Source organism: Sturnus vulgaris, chromosome 22 (assembly GCF_052056855.1).
Source record: "Sturnus vulgaris isolate bStuVul1 chromosome 22, bStuVul1.hap1, whole genome shotgun sequence".
NCBI classification, from domain to species: Eukaryota; Metazoa; Chordata; class Aves; order Passeriformes; family Sturnidae; genus Sturnus; species Sturnus vulgaris.
The window spans coordinates 4,976,497-5,000,064 of record NC_142264.1 but is presented as its reverse complement, the minus strand read 5'-3'; the positions used below and the strand labels follow the sequence as shown (position 1 = coordinate 5,000,064).

Genomic DNA, 23,568 nt, shown 5'->3' with positions numbered 1-23,568 from the left:
AGGTAGTTTGACAATATTATAGAAATTCTCTTTCTTAAAGCAAATCAAAATTGTAAACCAAATCACTCAGACATTCAAGCACGGAAGTCCCAGCAGCTCTTCAGGTACAAAAGGGAATCTCTCTGCTCCCGGTGCCTGCAGGTACCGAGGGGTGTAACAGGGATTTCACATCACCCCATTCTCCTCCCAAGCACCCCCTGTGAGCAGCACAACACATCATCCCAAAGGTTAAAAAAAATTCTCTTTTTAAGCTCATAGAAAGGACTCGCGGCACTAACTTCACAATGCACAGAGGCTGCAGCAGCCCCAAATCCCACCCCGAGCTGGGCACGCACACAAAGGTGTGAGCTGCACAATGCAGATACTCTGTAATGACTCAGCTCCTATGAACTATTTCTCACTCACTCATCTGCATGCACAGGCTGACCACTTAAAACAGAGAGTGAAATAAGTGGATGTTAATGTCAGACAATTTTGCTACCTCAAAACTGTCCAAATAACTATGCAGAATACTAAACTAATACTACTTAACTAATAAAAAGTGAGTTTTGCTTTGAAGTGTCCATCTCCAGCACTCTGTGTACAACTTTTACTAAGAGCTTTAGGATAACCAAGCAAAAATTATAAATATGATGCATTCATTACTGCCCTCAGCCTTCCACTGTATTTGCTCTTAGGGTGCTTTTATATTATATTTTTGTGGGTGAAATTCCAGACTCCTTGAAATATACAAAAGTTTTAACATGTTACTAAATAGGAACCAAGTTTCTGTGAAACACACACAAAAAAGGGGGGCAGGGATACCCAGCTCTGCCTCTGGGAGTTGTCTGAATGACATTAAGTAAGTTTCACAGCAAATTTAGAATAAAATAGAAGTTTCTGAATAGCATTTGCCATCACCACAGGAGAAGATTGTCCAAGCTGCCAACAATTCACCCACCCACCTGTGAGGGTTAGGCCCATAATGGAAACTCTCAGCTCATCAGAGTTAACCCGTGACTTATCATGCAAGACTAATTACTTGTGTCCTTTTCCCATCAGACACCATCTCCTTTTCTTTCAAGTCTTGGAAAACAACATTTAACACCCAACCCCAAAGAGCTTGAGGGGTGAGGGCTGTAGGAGGTGTGAGAATGGGATGGGTGGGATGACACACAATTTCTATTGTCTGCAATCAGCTACAGTGCTGCATACAATAAAACTGGATGTTGGCTCAATGATGAATACATCAAACCCAGATCCAGCCCTGCAGATGCTCTCAAAAGCAGAAGAAAACTGGGTTTTGATTTGAGATCACATTTGATTCTTGTGCCCATTAGGCACACTGTGCAATGCCACCAAGGTCAAAATCACCCAGGTACTCCAGATGGTTTCCAAATGTGAGTCACCATCACATGCAACACCCATACATTGCAAATACTACTGAAGAACAATGTTGCATTCAAACAAATTGCAGAAATGCAAGATTACAGCTGTTTAAACACAAATTCTGCTGATGAAATAGAGGCGTGAGTGCAGAAAGAGGAAACGATTTAGCAGTTACAAATAGCAAGGGGGCCTTCAAGTTCTCCGAGTTGCACCTATATGGAATGAACTTTAAAAGGCAAAAAAAACCCCCAAAACAAACACATATCCACAAACCATGTGTTTTCATAGTGAAGCATACTGGAACACCCTATAAACAAAAGGTGTGGTCCCCAAAGTATTGCTTCCGTCAGGAGTTGGCTCACAGAGCCCCTTGCATCCAGGCAGCAAATTAAGACCCGTGCAAATACTGAATATCCACCTTCTCACAGGCTGAAAGGACAGTGACAGCTGTTAGCAGCCACCCAAAGCTTTCTCAAAGGTCAAGGAAAAACTTGATTAAATCACCTCCCTCCCCAGGCTTTTTAAAAAAATTTTACACTGAATGTGGGGAAAAAAAACCCGCAGCTACAAACCCACAGTGTCTGAAACATTCTGAAACCTCTAAAATATCAACAAAAAGACAAAACTTTCCGCATTCAATCACTTGGCCACCAGCACCTGATGTGCTGTGACAGTGTTCTGAAAAGGAAGATTTTTTTCTGGACCACCTAACCACAAATTTACACGTAACTCCCTCAAACCACAGCCAGTACCAAATGTCATAACCAAGAAAGCTGATTCCATTTAATAGAGCAGCCCATGCAGCCGCAGCCTTTTCTGCACTGAAGTTTCAGCTCAGTTTGCAATGTAATCCCACTTGTTTCAAGGGCCTCATACCACACAAAAGGACACTGGTGGGAAGTGTGGCACACACTTAGGATTTTACCCACTAAAGTACCCTTCAGAAGAGCTGTGGGTGCCATACTTCATTTTCTTTCCCATTAGCCAAGAGAGGAAAAAGGTGAAGGAGATCCAAGTGTGCTTTTACAGCCCGTTGTCCCCAAAGTGTAGCACTGAAGGCACAAGTTGGGTCTGCACCCCGACATAATAACCTTTACTTATCGCTTCCACTTTTTAAGTATTTAGAAAACACTCCCAGTTTCAAGAATCAGACGTGAAATAAATATGTACTACCCCCTCCTACCTCTCAGCCCTTAATGTGCTCTTGAACTCGGATGAAAAACAAAATGTTTTGGTGCTGTGCCTGCACTTTGTCCTTAACCTGCTGCCTCCTCCTCAGCTCCTGAATGTTTGGAGTATAACAGGCAGAAAGAATTCTGCAGGCTTTGGGTGGACAGAAGCTGCACACAGAGTTACATGAGACCTCCAGGTTTTGTTCTGCCACACTGGATTGCTGGGGGGCCCCAGACGATCTCATTACCCCCAGCATTCCAGCCCATACAGGATAGAAATGCTGCATTAGGACATGGAATAATTCTGCTGGTTCTGGGTCCATTTATACTCACAGGGACAATCTTGAGATGGTACTCAAAGTCCAGAACCAAGGGAAATGTCAGTAGGAACTTGGCAATAGGATTTGCAACCCAAAGGCACAGGATACACTCACAGCAGAGCACAAGGCTAAAAGCCTGTTTTGGGAATAACTCACATGTTGCCAAAGGGATTTTACTGCTTCTGAAGAATGAGGCTTTTTGCTACCAGCCTTTTTCTCCCCCAAGGAATGAACAGAAATTCTACATAACTCCAAGCACATTAACATTCTATAAGCTCTAAAAAGCAAGCTCGATTTTACTTCTTTGCTATATTTAAAGGAGTGAATCATGAACACGCATGCAGCCTGGTAGATCACAGATACAGGGTGCAAGTCAAGCCTGATAAAACATTGCTGATTTTTCTAACAAATTTCTGAACTATAGTTAAAAACACTTGCTTTTCCTTCAACTTTCAGCCCTTCAAACCACATATGAGTCATGTAGAACAGGCATTTGCTGCTTACCACACCTGCTCCTGAAAACCCATTAAAAAAAAAAAAAAAAGACAACTAAGTTCTAAAGTAAATGGAAATTTAATTTTGTTTAAAAAAGGAATGCCATGATCAACAAAAGAAGGTGGCATATATTAAATACAGGTTGTTTGTGTGGTTTTCTTTCCAGTGAAAAGGGAGAACACAGAGTGAGAAATCATTGTTTTGGCCTAAATACCCAGAGCACTGGAAACCAACAAGTTTTCAGAGCTCTGCCCAAATTAAAACGGAACAACTCGTGCCAAATTTGTATCTAGACTCATATATTCTCTTGATCCAAACCGTTCTCCTCATTAACCTGCTACTTTCCTCAAAATGCTACATTGAAGACATGAAGAAATGATACTTTGATGTTGCTGAAGACAATTTCAGAAACAAAATTTTCTGATAAAAAAATGTTACAAAAGCAATTTGTAACTGTTGCAGAGGACATATATGGCTGCACACACTCCTACAAATATTACATAAAAGAAGAACTATTTATAGGCACTACTCTCTACTACCATTCTGGTTCAGGAACACCTCAGCACTGCTTGCAGTTTTAGAAGTGGAAAAAAAAAAAAAAAAGCTCCTTTTTTGAGAATTCAGAATTTATTTTCCAGTGTCAAAATTGTCAAATTATACTATCTCTTACTTTAATTCCACGCTAACTATTCAGTCTCCTCCCAAAGCATCCAAGATGCAGAAAAAGGAGGCAGCTGCAGGTTCTCCCAGAAACATTCCCATGCAGCAGAGCTGTTTATATACTGATGAATCAATATAGCATCACTACATTATTTCACCAGCATTTATCACCTTTCTTTCTACGGCATATAAAAACACACCAAAAATAACCTCTCCCTGCCAGCAGTTGCTCCCTAATTTACTGCATAGTTCTAACCAGATCTGGCTAAAACACGACTCTAATGTCACAGCAAAAAGGGATGCTGAAGTGCCTGCCAGAGCGGGCCAGGAATGCACCCAGAAAGGACAGCAATTAGCACATCTAAAATAACCATTCTTACAAGAGGCAGCTCAAAAGCTCAGGTATATTTTCATCACAACTCGCACCGGTTACCAGCCACGAGCACATGACTACAGGAGAGAATCCTGCAGTGCTTTACAATCCAGATGACCCTCTGCCACTTATTCTTGACTCCTTCATTCAAAACAGCGTTTCCGTTTCCCTTCTCCCGAGCACGGATTTGTGCCAAGGTGTTCCATGTCCCAGCACTCAGGGAAGAGCCGCTCCGCAGCCTCCTGTCCGCGGGTCCCAGCCCTCCCAGACCCAGCAGGTTCGCTCCATGCTCCACCATCAAACATGGCTGCACCGTGTCCTCTTTGTGATTGAATATGTGGAACAGCTCTTCTGCCTTCCCACACTTCTTTTATCTCCCTTCCCTTATTTTCTCTCCTTGGCAAGGGACCATTTCACACCGCTATTGCCCACTTCTCGTTCCTTTTAACAGTCCGATATTTTCCATTAGCGTTCCACCGTAAACCAAATGCATTTATACTTTCCAGGTTCTCCTCAAAAGCATCAAGGACCTTTATGTATTAAAACCCTCTGCACCATTAAATGCTGCTTTATTTACAGACAACACAAAACTCTTCTCGTAAAAATCTCCGTCCTTCAAATCCAGCGTGGAGAGAAACCCCTTAACAGCAGCGGCAGGAAATTTTATCATCTGGCTTTTCTTCCCTGCAGCTCCCTCTCCTGAAACCGGACCCCCTGTCCATAGATCCACCTCGGAGCCTCCCGCAGCAGCCACACACAAAACCCACCCCATGCTCCGCTGCGAGCCTCCCTCCTCTCCCCAGCCACCGCCGCTTTTTTTGTGCTATAGAGCTTCTTTTTAATTTAATTCCTTCAGCCAAATTAAATCAAACTCCTGAACCTCCGCTGGGATTTCCCTGCAGAGGCTGCACATGAAACTTTCCCGAGCAGGAAGGACCCCCGTGCTGAGCTGCGCCGAGGTGCGGGCACGGAGCGGACCCGGCTCCCGCATCGTCCCCGGTCCCGGACCGTTATGCCCCGGTGCGGCTCCCGCTGCCCCCGCGCTCACACTCACCCACAGCTCCGTGCCCCAGCTCATGGCTCCGCCGGCGCTCAGGGGGCGGGCGGGGGGCGCTGGGGGTGTCGCTGTCCCCGGGCTGTGCCTGCTCGCCCTCGGCAGGGCCGTGCACCGGCGGTGCGAGCGGAGCGGGCGGGACGGGCGCTGCTCACCGCCGCTCCCGCCTCATCGCGCCGCAAAATGGCCCGGGCGGAGCGGGGCGGGGGGGGCGACTGACAGCTCCGCGCTGCGCAGGCGCGGAACCGCCGCGGCTGGGGCGGAGCGCAGGCGCGGCCCGGGAGGAGAGGGGAGCGCGGGGCCATGGGGAAAGGGGATCAGCGGGATAAAGGGGGAGCAACAGGGAAAAGGGGGTCAGTGGGGAGCGGGGGTCAGCGGGGAAAAGGGGGAGCAACAGGGAAAAGTGGGTCAGTGGGGAGCGGGGGTCGGCTTGGAAAAGGGGGTTAGTAGGGAGCGGGGATCAACGAGGAGAAGGGGGATCAACAGGGAAAAGGGGGTCAGCGGGGAGAAGGGAGATCAGCGAGGAGAAGGGGGTGAGTGGGGAGCGGGAGTCAATGGGGAACGGGGATCAGCTGCGAAAAGGGGGATCAACAGGGAAAAGGGGGTCAGTGGGGAGCGGGGATCAACTTAGAAGAGGGGGTCAATGGGAGGATCAATGGGGAGCGGCAGTCAGTGAGGAACGACGGCAATGCGGGAGAGGGGATCGCTGGGAAGCAGAGATCAATGGGGAGCAGCGGCGGCTGGGGATCAGTAGGGAACAGGCGTCAACGAGGAACGCGGGTCCCTGGGGAATGGGCATCAATGTAGGAGCAGGGGTCAATGGGAAACGTGGGTCTTTGGGGAATGATGATCAGTGGAGGAGCAGGGGTCAATGGGGAATAGGCATCAATGGAGGAGCAGGGGTCAATTGAAAGAGGAGGTCGCTAAGGAATGGATGCACACGGGGAAAAGATGCTCTCCCCGCCCCGGTCACAGAATCATCAGCACTGGCACAACTTGTCCAGAGCAGTGGTGGATGCTCCATGCCTGGAAGCATGCAAGGCCAGGTTGGGCTCTGAGCAATGTGGTGTGGTTGAAGAGGTCCCTTCTCATTGCAGGGGGTTGGACTGGATGGCCTTCAGAGGTCTCTTCCAACTCTAACCATGGTGTGATTCTTAGACAAGTTTTAGAAGTCCCTTCACTGGATACACTCAGGACCTCAATGTCCTTTTTCAAGTGAGGGACCCAAAACTGAATGCAGTATTTGAGGTGCCTCACCTGTGCCAAGTACAGAGGTGGTGATCCCAGCCCCACTCACCCTCAGGTGCCCTTCTCTGCCCCTTACCACCCTCCCCTCGAGCCACGTGAGGCTGTTTTTAAAGCAAACGTTGCTGTTTTGGTCATTTGTAAAGGAGGCGAGGGCCATAGAATGGACGAGAACCCTTGAAGCTGTATCATGTGTGGTTGGGGTTGGACACTGGGAGGAATTTCTTCATAGAAAGGGTGATTAAATATTGTCATGGGCTGCCCAGGGAGGTGGTGGAGTCACCATCCCTGGAGGTGTGCAAGAAAAAACTGGATGTGGCACTCGGTGCCATGGTCTGGCTGACAGGGTGGGGATTGGTCACAGGTTGGACTCAATGACCTCAGAGGGCTTTTTCCAACTGAATTAATTCTATGAACTCACTGCAAGGCTGACTTCTAACTCAGCTAAGCACTGTATACATCCCTCACCCCCAAAATAACCCAAATCCAAGAATATTAAATCCACCATCTGTCACCAAAATGCTCAACAAGCAAGCAGGAAAAGAACCAAATTATCTGCCTTTGCATAAATGTGGGTTATTTTACCAATTACAAAGGCCTTGCAGAAAATGGCTTATTTTCGTGCCAGAAAAATATTTTTTTTGTGATCCTCTTCCTCTGTATCATTTATTTGAGCTGTGTCACTTAATCTCATTTTGCATCTCTGCTTTTCAGCTACAACAAATGTAAAAAGAGCTTTAGACTGATATATTTATTGCTGTGTCTATTCATGAGAGATTTTTGTGGGAGGAATAAAAAAGGGAAGCATATTAATTCACCTGAGGTAAAAGGCTTCTGCTCATAAAGGGTGGGGATGCTTTTGATATGAGAAGATAAAAATTGACCAGCTGCTACAACAAGCATTATCTCCCCTAGATTAATGCACTTCTTCCAATGCTTGGCTCTTACCCTACATGAGTAAGAAAAACACATTAAGCAATTCCAACATTTTGAACAACAATGAAGACAAATGTTATGTTAATAACAGAATTGCATTTATTTTTATCTGAGTTCCATTGATTTGAACATGAGAGGAGAGTGCTGCTCCTCACACAGCTGTCTTTGAGGAGAGACACAACAGGCACTGCTTTTGTACATCATTAAAAGTTATTACTTTAAAGGGCTGGCTTCACAACAACTTAGAGACACCCTGTTCAGCTCATTTTAGAATAGTTCTTCTTTCTATTGCCAACATATTTGAATATCCAAGCCTGCCTTGCTGCCTGAAGCACAACCACAGTCTTCCAAGGGCCTGTACTTCCACAGGCTCCCAGACCACCATCTTTAGCCCTACATCACCCAGGACACATTGCAAAACCAGACACCACAGTTGCATCAGGACTTTTTGGGAGCTTAACACATAAATACTGGCAGAAGAAGAATGTACAGAAACAGAAAGCAGTACTGGTATCATCTGAGCTAAGTTTGTGTGGAATTTCCTTTTGCACAAAGAGCTGGGAGGGGAACAGGGCAAACCTGTTACACCAGCACGGGCAGGGAAACCTGTCCACACCGAGAGATAGAAATGTTCCACCAGTTCCAGGGAGATAAAGGCCAGAAATACAAGTTTTGTATTATGATGGTACATTTGAATAAACCATGCCAAAAAACTATTACAGGTTATCATCATTTCTGTGGCAGAGGCTCAAGACAAAAAACTAAGAAGAAAAATTAATTCTAGATGTTTCAATAAAAGGATTTTCCTCTATTTTTGACTGCCTTTATTGTTTAGCCCGAGACTCTCCAAGGCAGGGACTGCCACTTACATCATTACTTTCAGTTGTGCAGTGCTCAAAACAACAGAGCCTGCAGCTTGGCTGGTCCCTAATTACTAATGTAATTAGAAATGACAGGAGCATTAAGAGCCCTTTATGCCAAAGCTGATGCTAGAAAGCTCAGTAGGTTCCAATCTCAAAAAATAACTCAAAATGACACTTGGAAGTTATATTATCTAGTACTCCTCCACTGAGTTTGCACAGTCCACATCTAAGCAACAGAAGCTGGGTAGGAATGTTCCCTCAGTTGGGCTCAGAACAAGACCATGCAGATCTGTTATCCAGATATGGGCCTATTCCTGTAAATTCTCTGTTTATCTCCCCTGTTGTTATGATTCAGAACACTCCCAGATTCAGTTCCAAAGCCCAAACAGAAGCAATTCCATTTTTAGAAAGCCAGGATTTTCCTTAGGAAACCCCAATCTTCCTTGAAAACAGCCAAATTCACTGCTAAATGATGGTTGAGAAACCATATAAAATAGATAAAATAAATCCCTAAACTACAGTTCAATCGAAACCTTTTTACTCTGTGTTTGTTTACTTATGCAAAGCAAGAAAAATCACAACTCTGAGAGCACGGACAAGCACTTCCAGCTTCCAGGATATAGCAGGAAGAGGACGTACCATTCCCCCTGAGTTATCACCCTTACAGCTGCTTCCCTTTGATTTTACAACTCTTCCCAAATTACCCGTGTCCAAGATAAGGAACGAGGATGTTGCTTGTAACCTCTCATACACTGGGACTGAAACAGCACCAGGAAAGGAAGAGGACACACCTTTCCTAGAGGCCATGATCATCATCATCATCACAGCTGTTTCCTCTCTGCTGTTACAACACTGCACAGATCACTCAGACACACAACAGGGGACTTCGGTGTCCTTTAACGCCCCATCAGGGCCTGATAAAAACCTGATAAACACCTGATAAACCCTAATGGTCCTGGCCAGCCTCACCTGCCCACACCCTCTGCACTTGGGTCCAGGGGCTTCATTTAAGCTGTGGTCTGAAAGCCAGGGGGTCTCAGTTCCAGCTCAGGCTGTGCTTGGCTGTTAATCCTGTTGATGTGGAGCCTAGCTCACATCTGATCTTATCTTAGACCTGCCTTATCCCTGAGGACCTGTCCAGCCTTCATCAGACCATGACTGACCCTGGGTTACCATCATCCAAACTGCAGATGGACTTCCCAGCTCAGCCTTTCCCAGCAATGAGACAGGGGAACTCAGCAGATCACCTCGAATTTGGCTGCTTCCAGCTCTGCCTCCTGGGTCTGCTCTTCTCTCTTTCCCCAGGGACTGTGGGGCTGGATCCTGAGTGGCTCCTGCCTTGGATCTGGGTTATCTTGCTCACCTCTCCACATCTGTACCCCGGCTCACAAAATATGTTAACGAAATGGCAACCTGGTTCATTCTGTGCTGAGCTGTACCTGCAGGCTGTTCCTCCACCATGATTTTCTGACACTGCTGATACCTTCCATCCAACATCGATAGCTGTCCATGAAACACTTAAAAAAAAGAAAATCAGCCTGTGAAGAGTTCTAATTACATGTTTAATTACAATTAAGGAGTAAAGAAAAAAGGCATCCAGGCTAAGAATAACAGCATGTACTGGGAACAGCAGACTTACAGCTAAGTGATCTTGTGTGGAAGCTACAATGAAACAAATCAATGTCACAATGAAAGCTATTGTTACAGCTTATTAACACAGTCAGAAGCTGCTTTGTATCCTGATAGAGATGTAAATTTAGGTACAGACATCTTTTAACATACAAATTCTTAGAAAAAATGCATAGCCAAATAAAGTAAACGTTATAATTCCTATTCTTTGTTCATTTTGTATAGGTGATTGGGGAACTTACTACAATATCCTAATAGTTGGTGAAGAAACATTAAAAAAAAAAAAAAAAAAGATCTTCAGAAAATTTCCATTCTGTTGCATAAAAATCCCCGATTGCTAGGAATCATCCTCAGGCTAAGGATGAAGGTTCTGAAGGGAGCTCCCGAAGGAACCATCCTCAGACAAAAAAAGGCTCTGCAGCTGAACCAAATCCCAGATTTATCGGGCAATTTCTTGGCCACTCAAGCAGTCAAAGTGTGCCTGATACCCGTTAGAGGAGCAAGGCACGACAGCCACATCGGTGGCTGCAAGCAGCTGCTCCTCAGGAGTCCAAACTCCCCAGCTTTCCCAGGTGCTCTGTGCACAGGGATTATAATAATTATAATCCTTAAAAAAAACCCCAAAACTCCCAGCAACCCCCCATTCCCCCGCCTAATTCCAAGAAAATAACTAACCGGAGTTTTTTAGAATAAATCATCCGATGTTTGTAGGTCCGTGGGGTTTTTTTGCAATCTGTGTTTCAGCTCTGTGTGGTGTAAGGGCTGATGCTGCCAGGACATCTAGTGGCACACATATGTACTGCCCAGAGAAAGAACATTACTAGAAAAACAGATTTTTTTTTTTTTTTCATGCTTCCAGATATTTCCTGGTACCAGTCCAGGTTTCTTTGGCTGTTGGTGAGATTTCTCTGTTTGTTTTTGTTTTTTTTTTACCTAAGAATATACAAGGGGGAAATGAAATAGTGAGAAAAAAATGTACAGGAACATCTGAATCATCTCTCTAAATAAAGATGGGACATACTACACAATCTTGATAAAATAAAGGTCAAGGGTATTGATTTTTCTCTCCCTTTTCACCCTCACTTGCCTGGTCCAGTCCAGTTGTTCATCTGTCTCTAGACAATAGAAATTGCCCAGCTGTTACTCCACACACTAAAAGGGAAAATCAGAATATCTGACTTTTGAGAGCTGAAAGCACAAGGCTCCTCACTGAAAAATTAGACTTATTGACGTTGATGTCTTCCCATTGCATAGTCTTCCAAATTATTTTTTTTTTAGCAATGTGTCAACCAAAAAGCCATTTTAATTGCCCCTATTCATGTTCACTTTGCTTCTTGCATTACTCTCATTTTGAGCAACAAGTCATGGAAACCAGGCCTAATCTTCTTTTTGTTTTACTTGTAAATGTGAGTACAACTACTAGTTTAAATAAGTGCAAATCCTAATCCTGTAAAGAAGCAGAAATCCCTTTGTTTCTTACATATTTTTCTGGCCATATTCAAAACCAATACTTTAACCCTGGCTTTAAATAGAAAAGCAATTTTCCTGTTGTTTGGACTACCTGATGTTCAGACGTCTGCTGTTGCCATAGCTCCCAGGAAGAAGCTGGAACTTGCTGGTACATCCACGGCTGAGCTGGAAACAACCACTTCACCCCTCCCTGTAAACAACCATCCCACATCTCCCTGTGGACGATGCTGCAGGGCTGAGGTAGGGAACAGCTTCAATCTTTTTTTGGGGTTTTTTTTGGTGTCACCCCACAGAGGTTGGTCTGGGGGAGGCTCAGGGGGTTCCTTTTGGCCAGTGGCCCCTCTCTGAGCCCCATGGCCATGGGGGGACCCACAACCCAGGTGGGGACCCCACTGCCAAGGGGGTCCCAGGGCTGAGGAGGGACCCAGCACAGGGCCTGGCTGCTGCCATGGCCATCACTGAGGGGCCTGATCCAACCTGGGGGGCATCGTGGGGAGCAGCCTGTGGGCAGGGGCGACCCCACAGAGCCCAGAAGGGCCTCAGGGGGACAGAAAAGGGAGGGAAGAGCCTTCCCCATGAGGAAAGGCTGAGGGAAACGGGGCTGCTCAGCCTGGAGAAGATTGTGTGGAGACCTCACAGCACCTCCCACGATCTGAAGGGGCTACAGAGGCTGAAGAGAAACTCTTCGGCAGGAATTGTAGTGACAGGACAAGGGGGAGTGGGTTCAAACCGAAATTCAGAAAAATTCAGGCTGAATATCGGGAGGAAATTCTTCCCCTGGGAGGGTGGTGAGGCTCTGGCACAGATCGCTCAGAGAAAGTGTGGCTGCTCCCCGGGAAGCGTTACGGCCGGGTTGGACGGGTTTTGGGGCACCCTGGTGTAGCGGGAGGTGTCCCTGCCCGGGCAGGGGGTGGCACTGGATGCCCCCTGAGCTCCCCCCATCCCCAACCCCTCCATGACTCCCTGACAGGACCCGGCCCCGCCCACCGCGGTCACGTGACGCGCCCCGCCCGACACGTGACTCGCCTGACCCGGAAGTGGCGCGCGGGGGACGCTGACGCTGGAACAAAGATGGCGGCCCGCGGCGCTGGGGCCGTGCTGGGGCTGCTGCTGCTGTTGCTGCTCCGCGCGGGCCCGGCCCGCGCCCGCGTCCATCACCTCACCCTCAAAGTAAGGTCTGCGCCGCCCCCGGCCCCGCTGGCTCGGCCCCCGGGTGCCCTGAGGGGAGCGGTGAGGCCGGCCCGGCCCTGCGCACTTCCCCATGGCTCTATCTTCCTTCTGCTCCGTGCCCCGACCCTTCTTTCTCTTCGCTTCTCTCTTCGCTCTCTCCCTGCGCCTCAGCCCGCCCGGGCCCCGCCGCGTTCTGCTTTTGCCGTTATCCTCCCGCTCCCTCTGGCCGCATCCCGTAGTCCCGTCCCGCTTTTTCTGGCCGCCTGTTTCTTAGTCGCGGGTAAAGCGTGTGAGGGGCCGCAGAATTGCCGTGGTTTGAGAGTGCAACTGCTTCACGTTCCGTTAAAGGCGATGTGATAAGGGAGGGCTGAACGTGAGCTGAGCTGAGGGAGAGGTTTCTGAAAGTGGATTTTGGTTGAGTTTCCTTTTAGCTGTATTCTGCAGTGGCTTTTCTGTCCTGGTCACTCCGAAGGGTGTTTGGCTGCAGCTGCTTTGCAATAGCCAAGCAATTAGCGTAGGCTGAGGAAATTGATGTTGGCAGCTTTCTGTTTTGGTTCCATAGGCTGTTGGGTGTGCTGTGAAGGAGTGATGTGTCATCTGTGAATATATTTGAGAAAAACTCGTTATTTAGGGTTGTTGATGGGAAGTGCTGGAGGTCAGGGTGAAGTTGAGGATGTGCTGTTGCCTGGTGTGCTCTGCGTGAGCCACTCACGGTTGTGTGGGGCAGAGGAATCTGCACTGGGGGTGATGCCTTTTAAAGCTTTCTGTGTAGCTCGTGGAAAGCTCTCTTAAGTCCGTAGAATTTAAATTTTATTTTGCCTGTCAACAACATGCAATATTCTGCCAGTGGAAACGCTGGAAGAGATAATAAAGTGGTAAATGACTGGGACATGCATTACTGTGCTGTTGTAGCAGTTTAGGGAGAATCCAGGACTTCCACCTCAGTCTTTGGGGTACAGTGACTGCTGGAGGTGTTCATGTCTTACTTGTGGGAAATTCTCCAGACTGTGTAGTTGTTTAGAGTGCAAACACGTGAATATCGTTGTATTGCAGGGGAAGTAAACATTTCGCTGAAGCAGTAAATCAGGAGGTTTGTGTTGGTTGCATCATTGTTTTGAGGAATTTGTGGCAGTTGAGCGCTGAAGTAGAAAACTTTCCAACTTGCCTCAGGCAAATGTTCTCAGCAGCAAACATCGTGGCTTTTAGTCCATATTAGGGACTTCCTGGATCAATTACTAAATCCTGTTTGCTGGTTTTTCCCGTCAGAGTGGGGTATGGATTTGGTTTTGCAGGGCTCTTGTGTAAGTTGCATCACAAGGGCTGTGAGCAGTAGCAGTAGTTAATGCCTCTGCCCACCTGCTTTATGTGAGCTTTATTGTTAGAGCAGTCTCTCCCTTCCTCCTTCATCCCCTGCTTTACAGCCTCTGTGTAAACACCAGGCTCCAACAACTGAGTCCTTTCACAAAGAGAGCTCCTTTCTAGTGTTCTTGCCAGTGGCTCCTGCTTTGCTTGCAAGCGTGCCTTGACACCGAGCCAAGCTAAAGGCCACAGATTCGTGGGAGTGTTTGATATTAAATTTCCTCAGACAAGCTGTTATTGCTTAATTCAGAATAGCTTCATTCTTGTGTCTTCATAATTACTGTGCCAATGTGAAGCTTTTTTGTTGTCAGAAAAACAAGCCACAGTCTGAGCAGTTTCCAGTTCTAAATATAACATTTTATCTTTATAAAAGTATACGAAATAGATCAATTTTTTTTTGTGGTAGAGAAAGGTTTTGTTTGAATTTTCTTGTTAGACTGACCTTGCCAGAGAAGCTCCTCCTAAGCAGCAATTTTTATCAGCTTCATTAGTTTAGCAAGATGCATAAAAGAACCCAAAGCACCTCAACTAACAAAACCTATCCCCTACTCAAGAAACCCTACAAAAATTGGAAGTTATCGAAGACCAACAGAAACAATTTCCAGAGAATTCCAGAAGCAGCTGTAATTGAAATGTTTCTCTTGAGCAAAGAGAAAGCCTTTGTCAGACATGGAATTATAGAGAAGATACTGGTTTTCAATGTCTGCTTGTAAATACCTGTGGCCTTTAAATGTTGATGGGTTTCAGTCTTTGATAGCTCACATTGAAAATACCTTTCACAATGATTCACTTAGTCTTACACAAATTATAAGCCTTGTTATTAGTCTCACACAAATAATAAGATTCTTTCCAGGTAAGGGTAAACACTCTCTAATGGAACTTTCACTGCACTGACAGTGTGATCCCAATTAGATTTAGGATAAAACAGTAGAGAATATCTTTCTGCTCATTCTGAGCTGCAGGATCATGGATTCCACTTCCCTGTAACATTATTTAAATATTGCAGGATCACTTTTTATCCTACAGGAATGGAAGAACTGGGGAAGATTTTTATGGAAACAAGCTTGAGAACTTTGGGTATTGGTTTGACTGTAAGCTGTTAGTGATGAGTCCCAGATCATCTCTTCTCAGTAGGGCAGGCTTAATTTTAAATGCATCCTATGTAAATTAAATTAATGTGTGTGTTAACAACTTGGATGCTGAAGTATTCACTTGTATGGGTTCACACCTTTGTTGTAAACTTAAATATTTCTGAAGTCAGTAGTTGAGTGATTATAAATAAAAGCTGGGTTCTTTCAACCCCATTAGTAAGCCAATGTCTTTAGGCTGTCGATATGTGGAGCAATAGATGCTCTTGCTGTTGCTTGGTGGTAACTGGTGCCTGTGTGTGTGTGGGATCATGTAAAGCTGAAGGATTTGTGAACTAAATCTGTAAACTCTAAGCACTCAAAGCTGAGATAAACCAAGGAGGAAAGTGGTGTGTTGTGTGTTAATTATCTGCTGGTGGTGGGGAGCATGTCAGTAAGTGTGCAGAGGAAATCACTTCAGTTGAACTGAAGAGCTCTTGCTCTGAATTGAGCAGCTGCCTCTGGTCACATTTGCAAACAAAACCTTGTGGCTGGGTGACACCATGTCCCCCTCAGATTCACCCAAATTCTTCTCTGTCCCTATGGGATTAAATACATCTGATGTGCCCTGTACAGAGCCAGGATGAATTCTCTGTACTGGCTGGGGAGTGACGTGGAGTGCAGTGTTAGAGGAACCAGATGGGCTCTTGTTTCAAACTCGTTCAGTGCCCCAGAACCCAGAGACAGCAGAGCTCTAATACTCTGTTAGACAAAGCATCTGCTGAAGCCCTGTGTCATTTAACTTTTTTTCCTCTTCTGAGCATTAAGGGAACCATCTGGTTATTTGCCAGGTTAACTTGATTCTATTAGGGTGATCTTATTACGGCTGGATTACAGGTTAGCTGTGTCAGGATTAGTGTCCTGCTATTACAGTGATTATATTTATGAGTCAGGGACGTTTTGTGCAGAGACGTCAAAATCAATACGGGGTAGAGAGAAAGAAAGAACTTTTTGTACTTGTACAATTTGTAGCTCAATCTTCCAGGGCTGTCTCCAGAACAGTTTGCCTTTAGCAGCTGGTTTCTCTTTTTAGAGTATTCTGCAATCTGATTATCTTTTCCTAGAAGCAGCAGGAGGAAGAAACGTTTATTTGTTTTTTTTTTTTAGTGCCAGCTTGTCGAATGTTTTAAATTGCATTTTAAATTTGCTTTTTGATTTGTTGCCTTGTTTCTGCTTTTTCTTCCAGTTAATGACCCAGTAGGTTTGAGGTACCAACTGCAGACATTGGATGTGACCTTTTGTCTTCTGATGTGGCAGCTGTGATGTCAGCTACTTTTCATGTGAGGTCCTTTATGGCCTCCTTACTTAAAAAAAAAAAAAAAAATTAAAGCTCACTGTACTTGAACTTTTGTCAGCTGAGCAGGACATGAGAAGAGATCAATTGCTATGGTTTCCTTGCCAGACTGAGAGGAAGGAAATTATTCTGCAGCTAAACTGGGAGTAGAGGAGGGAATTAGAATTTTCTTGCTGGAGAAACTGACCCAAGTAATTCTGTTTCTGGTATTTATTATCTTATTTTTTTGTTGATTTTATGTCAAAAATCATTTTGAGGTATGGAACTACATACAAAATTTTATTTTCACACGTAGTTCTCCAGTGTGTTAATATTTGCCAGTTCGAGCACTGACCCTGCCTAACACAGATGATCTGAGGGGATGACAATGCATTTGCTGAACACTTGGCCAAACCCTAGCTCTCGGTTAGGTAGGATCCCCAAAGTCTATTTCCTCTTCAGTCTGTGGCAATGACGGTAGCCAGCATTCAAACAATAGCTGTCTTCATGTGTCTACAGTCACTTTGGGGAATTTTGCTATATGTTGTTTAGTCAGTGAGGCCAGATGTTGAAATTCTTGCAGAATTTTGCTTGCATATTTCCCAGTAGCATAGTGAGGCAGTTATCAGAAACATGTCTGTTTAAAGTTCTTGCTGTGCAGGTTATTGGAAAAGTTGGTCCATTCCAGTGAAATAGTTGGTTGTATCTGAAGGTATCCTAAAGAAATTAACTGTTTGAATAATTAGATCTATTTTGCATGAATATTCAAGTGTCAATCACTCACCCTGCTTCCCCTTTGCTGCAGCAGATGACTCTGCATGTGTTTGTAAACTTGTTTTCCTTTCTGACAGGATGACGTGAGGCAGAAGGTGCACCTGAATACCTTTGGCTTCTTCAAGGATGGTTTCATGAGAGTCAATGTCAGCAACCTTTCCCTGAAGCCACCAGTGAGCTCTGATGACATGGACAGTTTATCAGTGAGTTCCTTCCTATGAAGCCTCCTGTGAAATTGCCCTCCACCTGTCTGAGCTGTCAGATCCAAACTCGTGATGCTGCTGGCTTTGCTTTCCAGCATGAGCCAATTTGAGGATCTGTGTATTGAGATTTATCCCTGAGCACTCTCTATTCTGCTTTAAGGATGAACCTTTAACTAACTGGATCCTCTGCTGAACTCAATGCATGCATCTATAAATTACATTAAATATCAATTTCCTAACAGTCCTCTGATGTGAGGTTTTTTCACACTGTGTCCTGTTGCATTGCAATGGTGCTTGTGATCATTGTGCCAGTAGGTTTCCAGAGCAGTGACAATCTTACTTTTAAGAGAACTCTAATATTACATGTTTTATAGCATGCCATATTAGGAGTTTTAATAGAGATACTAGATTAGATAACAGACCTGAGTTCTTACTGTGCTGCACAGTTCCACCTCTTCATTGTTAGAAAAGTATTAAATGTTTTTGTTGAGCAAAAAGCTGTGGAATAATACTGAAATAAGTTAAAGTGTTCAGAGACAGAATGTACTCCAGATTTAGTTTAGGGTTGAATCATACGTTTTTTCTTGGTGAATATGGATGAGTTTGTTACATTTCAATATATTTTTCTGCCAAATTACTTGATGAGAAAAATACCTAGATTCTGCCTGCAGTGTAGGTTAAGTTCTTTAGAAAGCAGTATCTTTGACTCTTTCAGTAGTGGTTTGGCTTCAATTTGACAATTTGTCTCAATTGTCTCACAGGTGGGATTCAGTTTGGATAGAACAAGGAATGATGGTTTCTCCACTTACCTGGTAAGAGAAGTGAACTTGCTTTTCTAAGATGGGACATCTCATTACCTGACTCTGGAAATGGTTGGAAGAAATAAAAAAAAAAAGGTGGGGGGATTTTAGACATGGGAGGATGTGAAAGATAATTTGCATTTACAAATTGCTGGACTAAGAATGGTAACCTCTGCCTGGAGGTGAGCATGTCCAGAGGGCACTTCAGAGATGTTTTGTTCACATTACCAGGATGAAGAAGTGGATTACTGTATCTTGAAGAAGACACCAGAGCCAGATGTCTCTGTTGTGATCTTACTTCTGGAGTTCCGAACTGAAGTGTGAGTAAAGAGTGTACAAGACATTTTAAAGTTACTTTTTAGTTGAAGATAATGTAACACCTGAGATTTTTTTTTAAGGGCTTGGAAAAGGCTGCATGTAGGTTTTTTGTTTGTTTTTTTTAAGGGGTTACATGAGAGTTGAGGGCAGGTGAGTATAAAAGTAAAATATCTGCAATATAAATTGGTCCAAGAATTCTTCCTGCATATTGTAGGGGTAAAGGGACAGCAGGCAAAAACAACCTACCTTAATTGTGCTTAGTGAGGTTTGATGTCTTGGGTCACTTTTGCACTCAATATGCAATTTTATTGTTGGTCTTGAATTATCTTTTTTTTTCTGGAAGTACCTTCAAGTCTGCATTGCTTTCTTTTGCAAGAGCTCATGTGTGGTAACAATTTCTAGTGAGACTCTGCTTACCAAAGCTGAAGAAACTTAATTTTTTCATCTGCTCTTGTATTTCATGTAGAATGTAACACAATGATCAGTTCTGCTTTAAGTCATGATCTGGTTCTTGCTTGTTCTTTGTGGTACAAAAACCAAGTCCAGACAAGTTGATTTTCCTTTATTGGGTATGTGGCTGTGACAGCCTCTTTAAAAATGTTGTTTCACTTTCATTTTGTAATAAAACCTCTTTGTTTCTTTAGTGTGAAAGTACGGTTCTCTTCAGAAGCTGCTTCTTTGTTACCTAAAATTTTATTTGTATCTGAGGAAAATGGTACTGCCTTAAATACCAAGCTGCTAAAAACTTCTGAACCGAGCAGTGATTCTGGTAGAAATCCTCCAAAGACCAACGAAAATGCAGATGGCACAGGTAAGCCAGCTAAACCTGACCTGTGTGTGCTCTCACTGCTGATTTCTCATTGCTGTGCATCCAGCACTGAGTTGTGGTGACATTCTGGGGTCCCCTGGGGCTAGGACTTAGTGTACATCCTGTGTGAACCTGTGCACAGAGCTGCCTTTGGAGCTGCAGTCTCCTGCTCAGTGATTTGTGTTCACCAGTCCTGTCGATCCATCAGAGAGACAGTGAGTGTTGGAGACCTTCAGTGCCTCTGAGGAGGGGTTAACAAATTGGTTGTCTTTTGTCTGGCAAAAAGAAGGCTAAAGGGGGAATTTTATGGCCACCAACAGCTAGTTGAAGGAAGGTTAGGAGGGCAATCATTTCAAGCAATTTTTAGTAGAGGCACACAATGTCTGTTTCCCTGTTTTAAGTCTTGGATGTCTCAGATGGGATGTTAGGACAGAAAATAAGTAAAATATCTTTCCTAAATAGGTATTCCAGTATTGTAGCAAATCATTTGAGCAATCCAGCCTCCATATTTTGAGGTTTTAAACACTTGATGAAGTAAAACTAGGCCCAACATGATAGAGCTGACACCAGGTGTGCTTCAAGTCAGAAGTTGGATTTGTCTCCACAAATCCTTTCCAGCCAACATTTGTTGAGCCTGTGTCTTAAGAGTTGAACTCCTATCACTTAGAAACTATGGGGAGGGAGGAGTAACTGTACCAGTAATCTTTCTAGGAGGCACAAACCTTTGTCTGGCTTCCAGACCAGCAGACAAAACAATTTTATAATCTCAGCTCTGATGGGATTAGCTCATGTTATCCCTTCCTGGTGGAGTTTAGGCTGCTGAGCAGTCTGATCTGGGGTAGTCTGAGTCTGTCTTGACCTGTCACGTTCACAAGCTTTGATACCATTCATTGGACAGCTGTTGTAGTGAGTCAAGAACCAAGGATGGATGGCACTGGAGATAATGGATCTGACAGCTGTAGTTTTGCTTTCTCTGATGTAAAAAGTGTAGCATGAGTGTGGACAGTGCACTGAGGTGTGGGAGCCAAAATCAAAGCTCAAGTCTTGAACTTTTGCTTATGACCTTATGTTTGAGAAGCTTCTTATAGGAGTAGAGTCAAACTGAACTTGACATGCTGCTCTACTGAAGGCTCCTGTCACCTCAAGTTCAGAGGAAATGCTGACCTGGCAGGTCACCTCTGCTTTTATGTTTTGTTTGATTGTATTTTTACTGGGAGCTTAGTGGAAAGCTGTGAATTTAATCCTTCCTCATGGCTAATTAGGATTTCCATATGTTTGTCAGGCCATGTATTAATGGTTAGATTGAGATTTATCAGTGAAATTAATGGTACTCAATCATAACATAAAAAGTCAGAGCTGTAGCTTGCATCTGTTTTAGCTCACCTGCCTGTGCTCATTCTCACCAGAGGGGCTAGAAAGATTTCTGGGGTAGGTTTTTGTAGGAGATGTAAAAGTAGAGAATCAAATCCTGGCATTTGAGGATGCATTCAGAATGAATGCTGGCTGTAGGAAGAGTCCTCTGAGAGTAAGGAGAGACTGGGAGAGAATCCCTGTTAATGATTAGCTGGGAAACTGCCACGCAGACAAGTGTAGGAAGATGTGAGTAAGGTATTGACAACGTGGTGGTTTCTTAGGATGTCTAAATGCAAACACTAAATGTACCATTAATACTTTTATCTCTAGGTAACAAGTCCAAACGAAGTACAACATCCTCCCAGGTAAGAAACTATCTGGAGTTCTCTTTCAGAATGAACCTGGGGGGATATTCCAGTATAACTATAGCAGAAAAGTTGGGAGTATTTGCTGTTTCTCTCAGCCTCCACTGTATATATAGAGAATGCAAATTTGATTGTCTGGTTGATGTTTTAGTTACCTGCTTAGGAAAATCTAAAGGTCTTTTTTCCTTTTGCCAGAGCATGGTAGAACAAGAACATCCTGTTCACAATGAAAGAGGAACTTTTTCATTTCAGGTAGGGTGTCTGTCAGTGTCTAAACACAGTTCCTTCACTGTCCTACTTTGGAAAAGTAAAAGTCTGGGATACAGATATCTCTCTAATAGCAGGAGTTTGCCTGAAAATTTACTGAGCTAAGCATCAATGATGGAAATCTTTCTTTCTAAGTTGTGGGAACTGCTTTTAAATTGGCTTTGCTGTGATGCTGTTCTAAATATCATAGTCTTTGAGCCTCAGCATATTGAAGTTTACTCTGATGCCAGGAGTGCAGATTGGTGATAACAAATAACTGTGACCTGACTGATGACTCAAGGGGAAGATCCTCTGTATGAAACCAGGTTAATGCTTTGCTTGAACACCCTGCTTCACTTTTGATGGTTGGTTACTATAAAACAAACACATTTTAAATTCTGTTATCTGACACAGATCTCATTTCCTGAGCTATCAGAATTTGCATAGTTGGGGGAGGAACAGAAAAGCTGCAGGGCAAGTATAATAAAAATTTTATGCTTTGCCATGTCAAATATATGATACTTGTGGTTAGCTTTTCTCTGTGGTGAACCGAGTTAAGCACTGATACTTAACAGGCTTGGATTACCAGAGTGCATAATCCTAGATAGGTGCAATGATTTTGCATCTGGAATTCTGTTGAAACTTCCAGATGTGCTGCTATCCTCAGAACAGTCTGTTTGCTGAAAGGAACCTACTGACTTCAAATGACTGACTTCTTTCATGCTTCAGTAGAGATGACTTCCTACCAGGGTAACCCTGTTGTGAATGAGAAGAATGCTGACTTTTCTATTCCTTATTTCCAGTTCTTTTTTAACATCAGCTCGGATAAACAAGAAGGTCTCTACAGCCTGTATTTCCATAAGTGTGTTGGCAAGAAAGGGCCAGCCAACGACCAGCTGCTCTTTAGTCTTGATGTGAGTATGGTTTCTAAAGGATAATTAACTTGTTAGCTTGGACTGCAACATCCAGCTTCCAGCTCCAGCTTGTAGCCAAGCACACACTGCACATGAGTGCACATATGGGGTGGGAAGTGATTCAGAATTGTATGCCAGTCTCTGTAGTGGCATTTCTGAAAAAAGTGACTACTGTAAAAATAATTAAAATACTAGTTTTGCAGAAATGCCTGAAAATCTGAAGGCTGAATGTGGGCTGGGTTCAGTCTATGCAGTTGTGACCTGATGTTGCAATGAGATGGGAGCTACAACAGCTACTTGTGTTCTGCTGTATTCAGAAGTCACTTTTCTCTTTATATGATTGCAGATATGAAAGCTGTTGCTGCAATGTAAATTGTTGGTATTTTAATTCAGTGTTTTTGCTTATTCTGGCCTAATTAAAGATGTGTTTTTATGGTGTTAGATACACATCCTAAAGGCAATATGTTCTAGCAAATGTTGCATCTCTTTTGATGTACAAGGCTTTGGTCCTATGTGGTTTTGGTTGTTACCAGAGCTCGGGCTTTCCTTTTTTTCCCTTTCCTGTGCTCATGCTGGTGTATAATGAGCTGGTCTGGTATGAATCCTCTCACTGACCAAGGAACCTCAGCCACATCAGCCCCTGAACTGCTTTTTACGTGTTTGTGTTAATGCTAGTGCAAGGGAACATGGAGGTAATAAAACTTAGCAACCCTGACTTGACTCAGACTACTTCAGATCTGCTTCTGAAGTTGTGTGTTTAGAAGACCAGCTTTCCTGAATTGCTGTGTGTCACCTTGACCCACTGAAAAAATTGGAAAGAGAAGAAAGCCTGGATGATTGATCTGCTGGGGTGTACTTAGCCCAGCTAAGGACAGCTTCAGTACTTTAAACCAGACTCGATGCATTATTTTATTGAAGTCCTAGCACATATGACTAAGCCACTTAGGGGTATAAATAGGATGCTAAATAATGCTTCTGTTTTCCCAGTCACAGGAAAATAGGCTGGCAGCCCATTGTACATGTTGTTTCTGAATCAAAGGTGGGCAAATTGTGACGTTTGCTAGAGAGAACAACTATTCTTTGGGAAAATTACTTTGCCTTTCTGAATTATGTTGCATAACTGAAGCATTGTTTTCCAAGGGGATTATTATTGTGAGAATAGTTTTGCAAAATGTTTTGAGATTCTGAAGGATGAAGAGTAGGTTTTGGGGTTTTTTTTTCTCTGACACTCATAAGTCACCACTTGAGAAAAGCTCATGTTAAATGAGTGAAT

General features: G+C 44.1%; 2 protein-coding genes and 1 long non-coding RNA gene across 23 annotated transcripts in view; 1 reads left to right on the top strand and 2 right to left on the bottom strand.

Moving 5' to 3' along the window:
- FNBP1 (formin binding protein 1) overlaps window positions 1-5,632 on the bottom strand; it is a 92,008-nt gene extending 86,376 nt beyond the window's left edge. For all 21 annotated transcript variants that reach the window (XM_088177315.1, XM_088177301.1, XM_088177302.1 and 18 more), the window contains exon 1: window positions 5,443-5,632. In XM_088177315.1, coding sequence (XP_088033441.1) covers window positions 5,443-5,466 — 24 coding nt within the window. In that variant the 5' untranslated portion in view covers window positions 5,467-5,632. The remainder of the gene's footprint in view (window positions 1-5,442) is intronic.
- A 2,067-nt stretch (window positions 5,633-7,699) lies between these two features.
- On the bottom strand, window positions 7,700-12,498 carry LOC148221429 (uncharacterized). Its single transcript, XR_015808019.1, has 2 exons — window positions 10,791-12,498; window positions 7,700-10,003 (listed from the first exon to the last, which is right to left on the bottom strand). It is a non-coding gene; the product is annotated as an uncharacterized LOC148221429 (long non-coding RNA).
- A 61-nt stretch (window positions 12,499-12,559) lies between these two features.
- GPR107 (G protein-coupled receptor 107) overlaps window positions 12,560-23,568 on the top strand; it is a 37,234-nt gene continuing 26,225 nt past the window's right edge. The window contains exons 1-8 of the mRNA XM_014873221.2: window positions 12,560-12,755; window positions 17,366-17,491; window positions 18,253-18,303; window positions 18,523-18,611; window positions 19,254-19,420; window positions 21,101-21,135; window positions 21,331-21,387; window positions 22,185-22,295. Coding sequence (XP_014728707.2) covers window positions 12,657-12,755; window positions 17,366-17,491; window positions 18,253-18,303; window positions 18,523-18,611; window positions 19,254-19,420; window positions 21,101-21,135; window positions 21,331-21,387; window positions 22,185-22,295 — 735 coding nt within the window. The 5' untranslated portion in view covers window positions 12,560-12,656. The remainder of the gene's footprint in view (window positions 12,756-17,365; window positions 17,492-18,252; window positions 18,304-18,522; window positions 18,612-19,253; window positions 19,421-21,100; window positions 21,136-21,330; window positions 21,388-22,184; window positions 22,296-23,568) is intronic.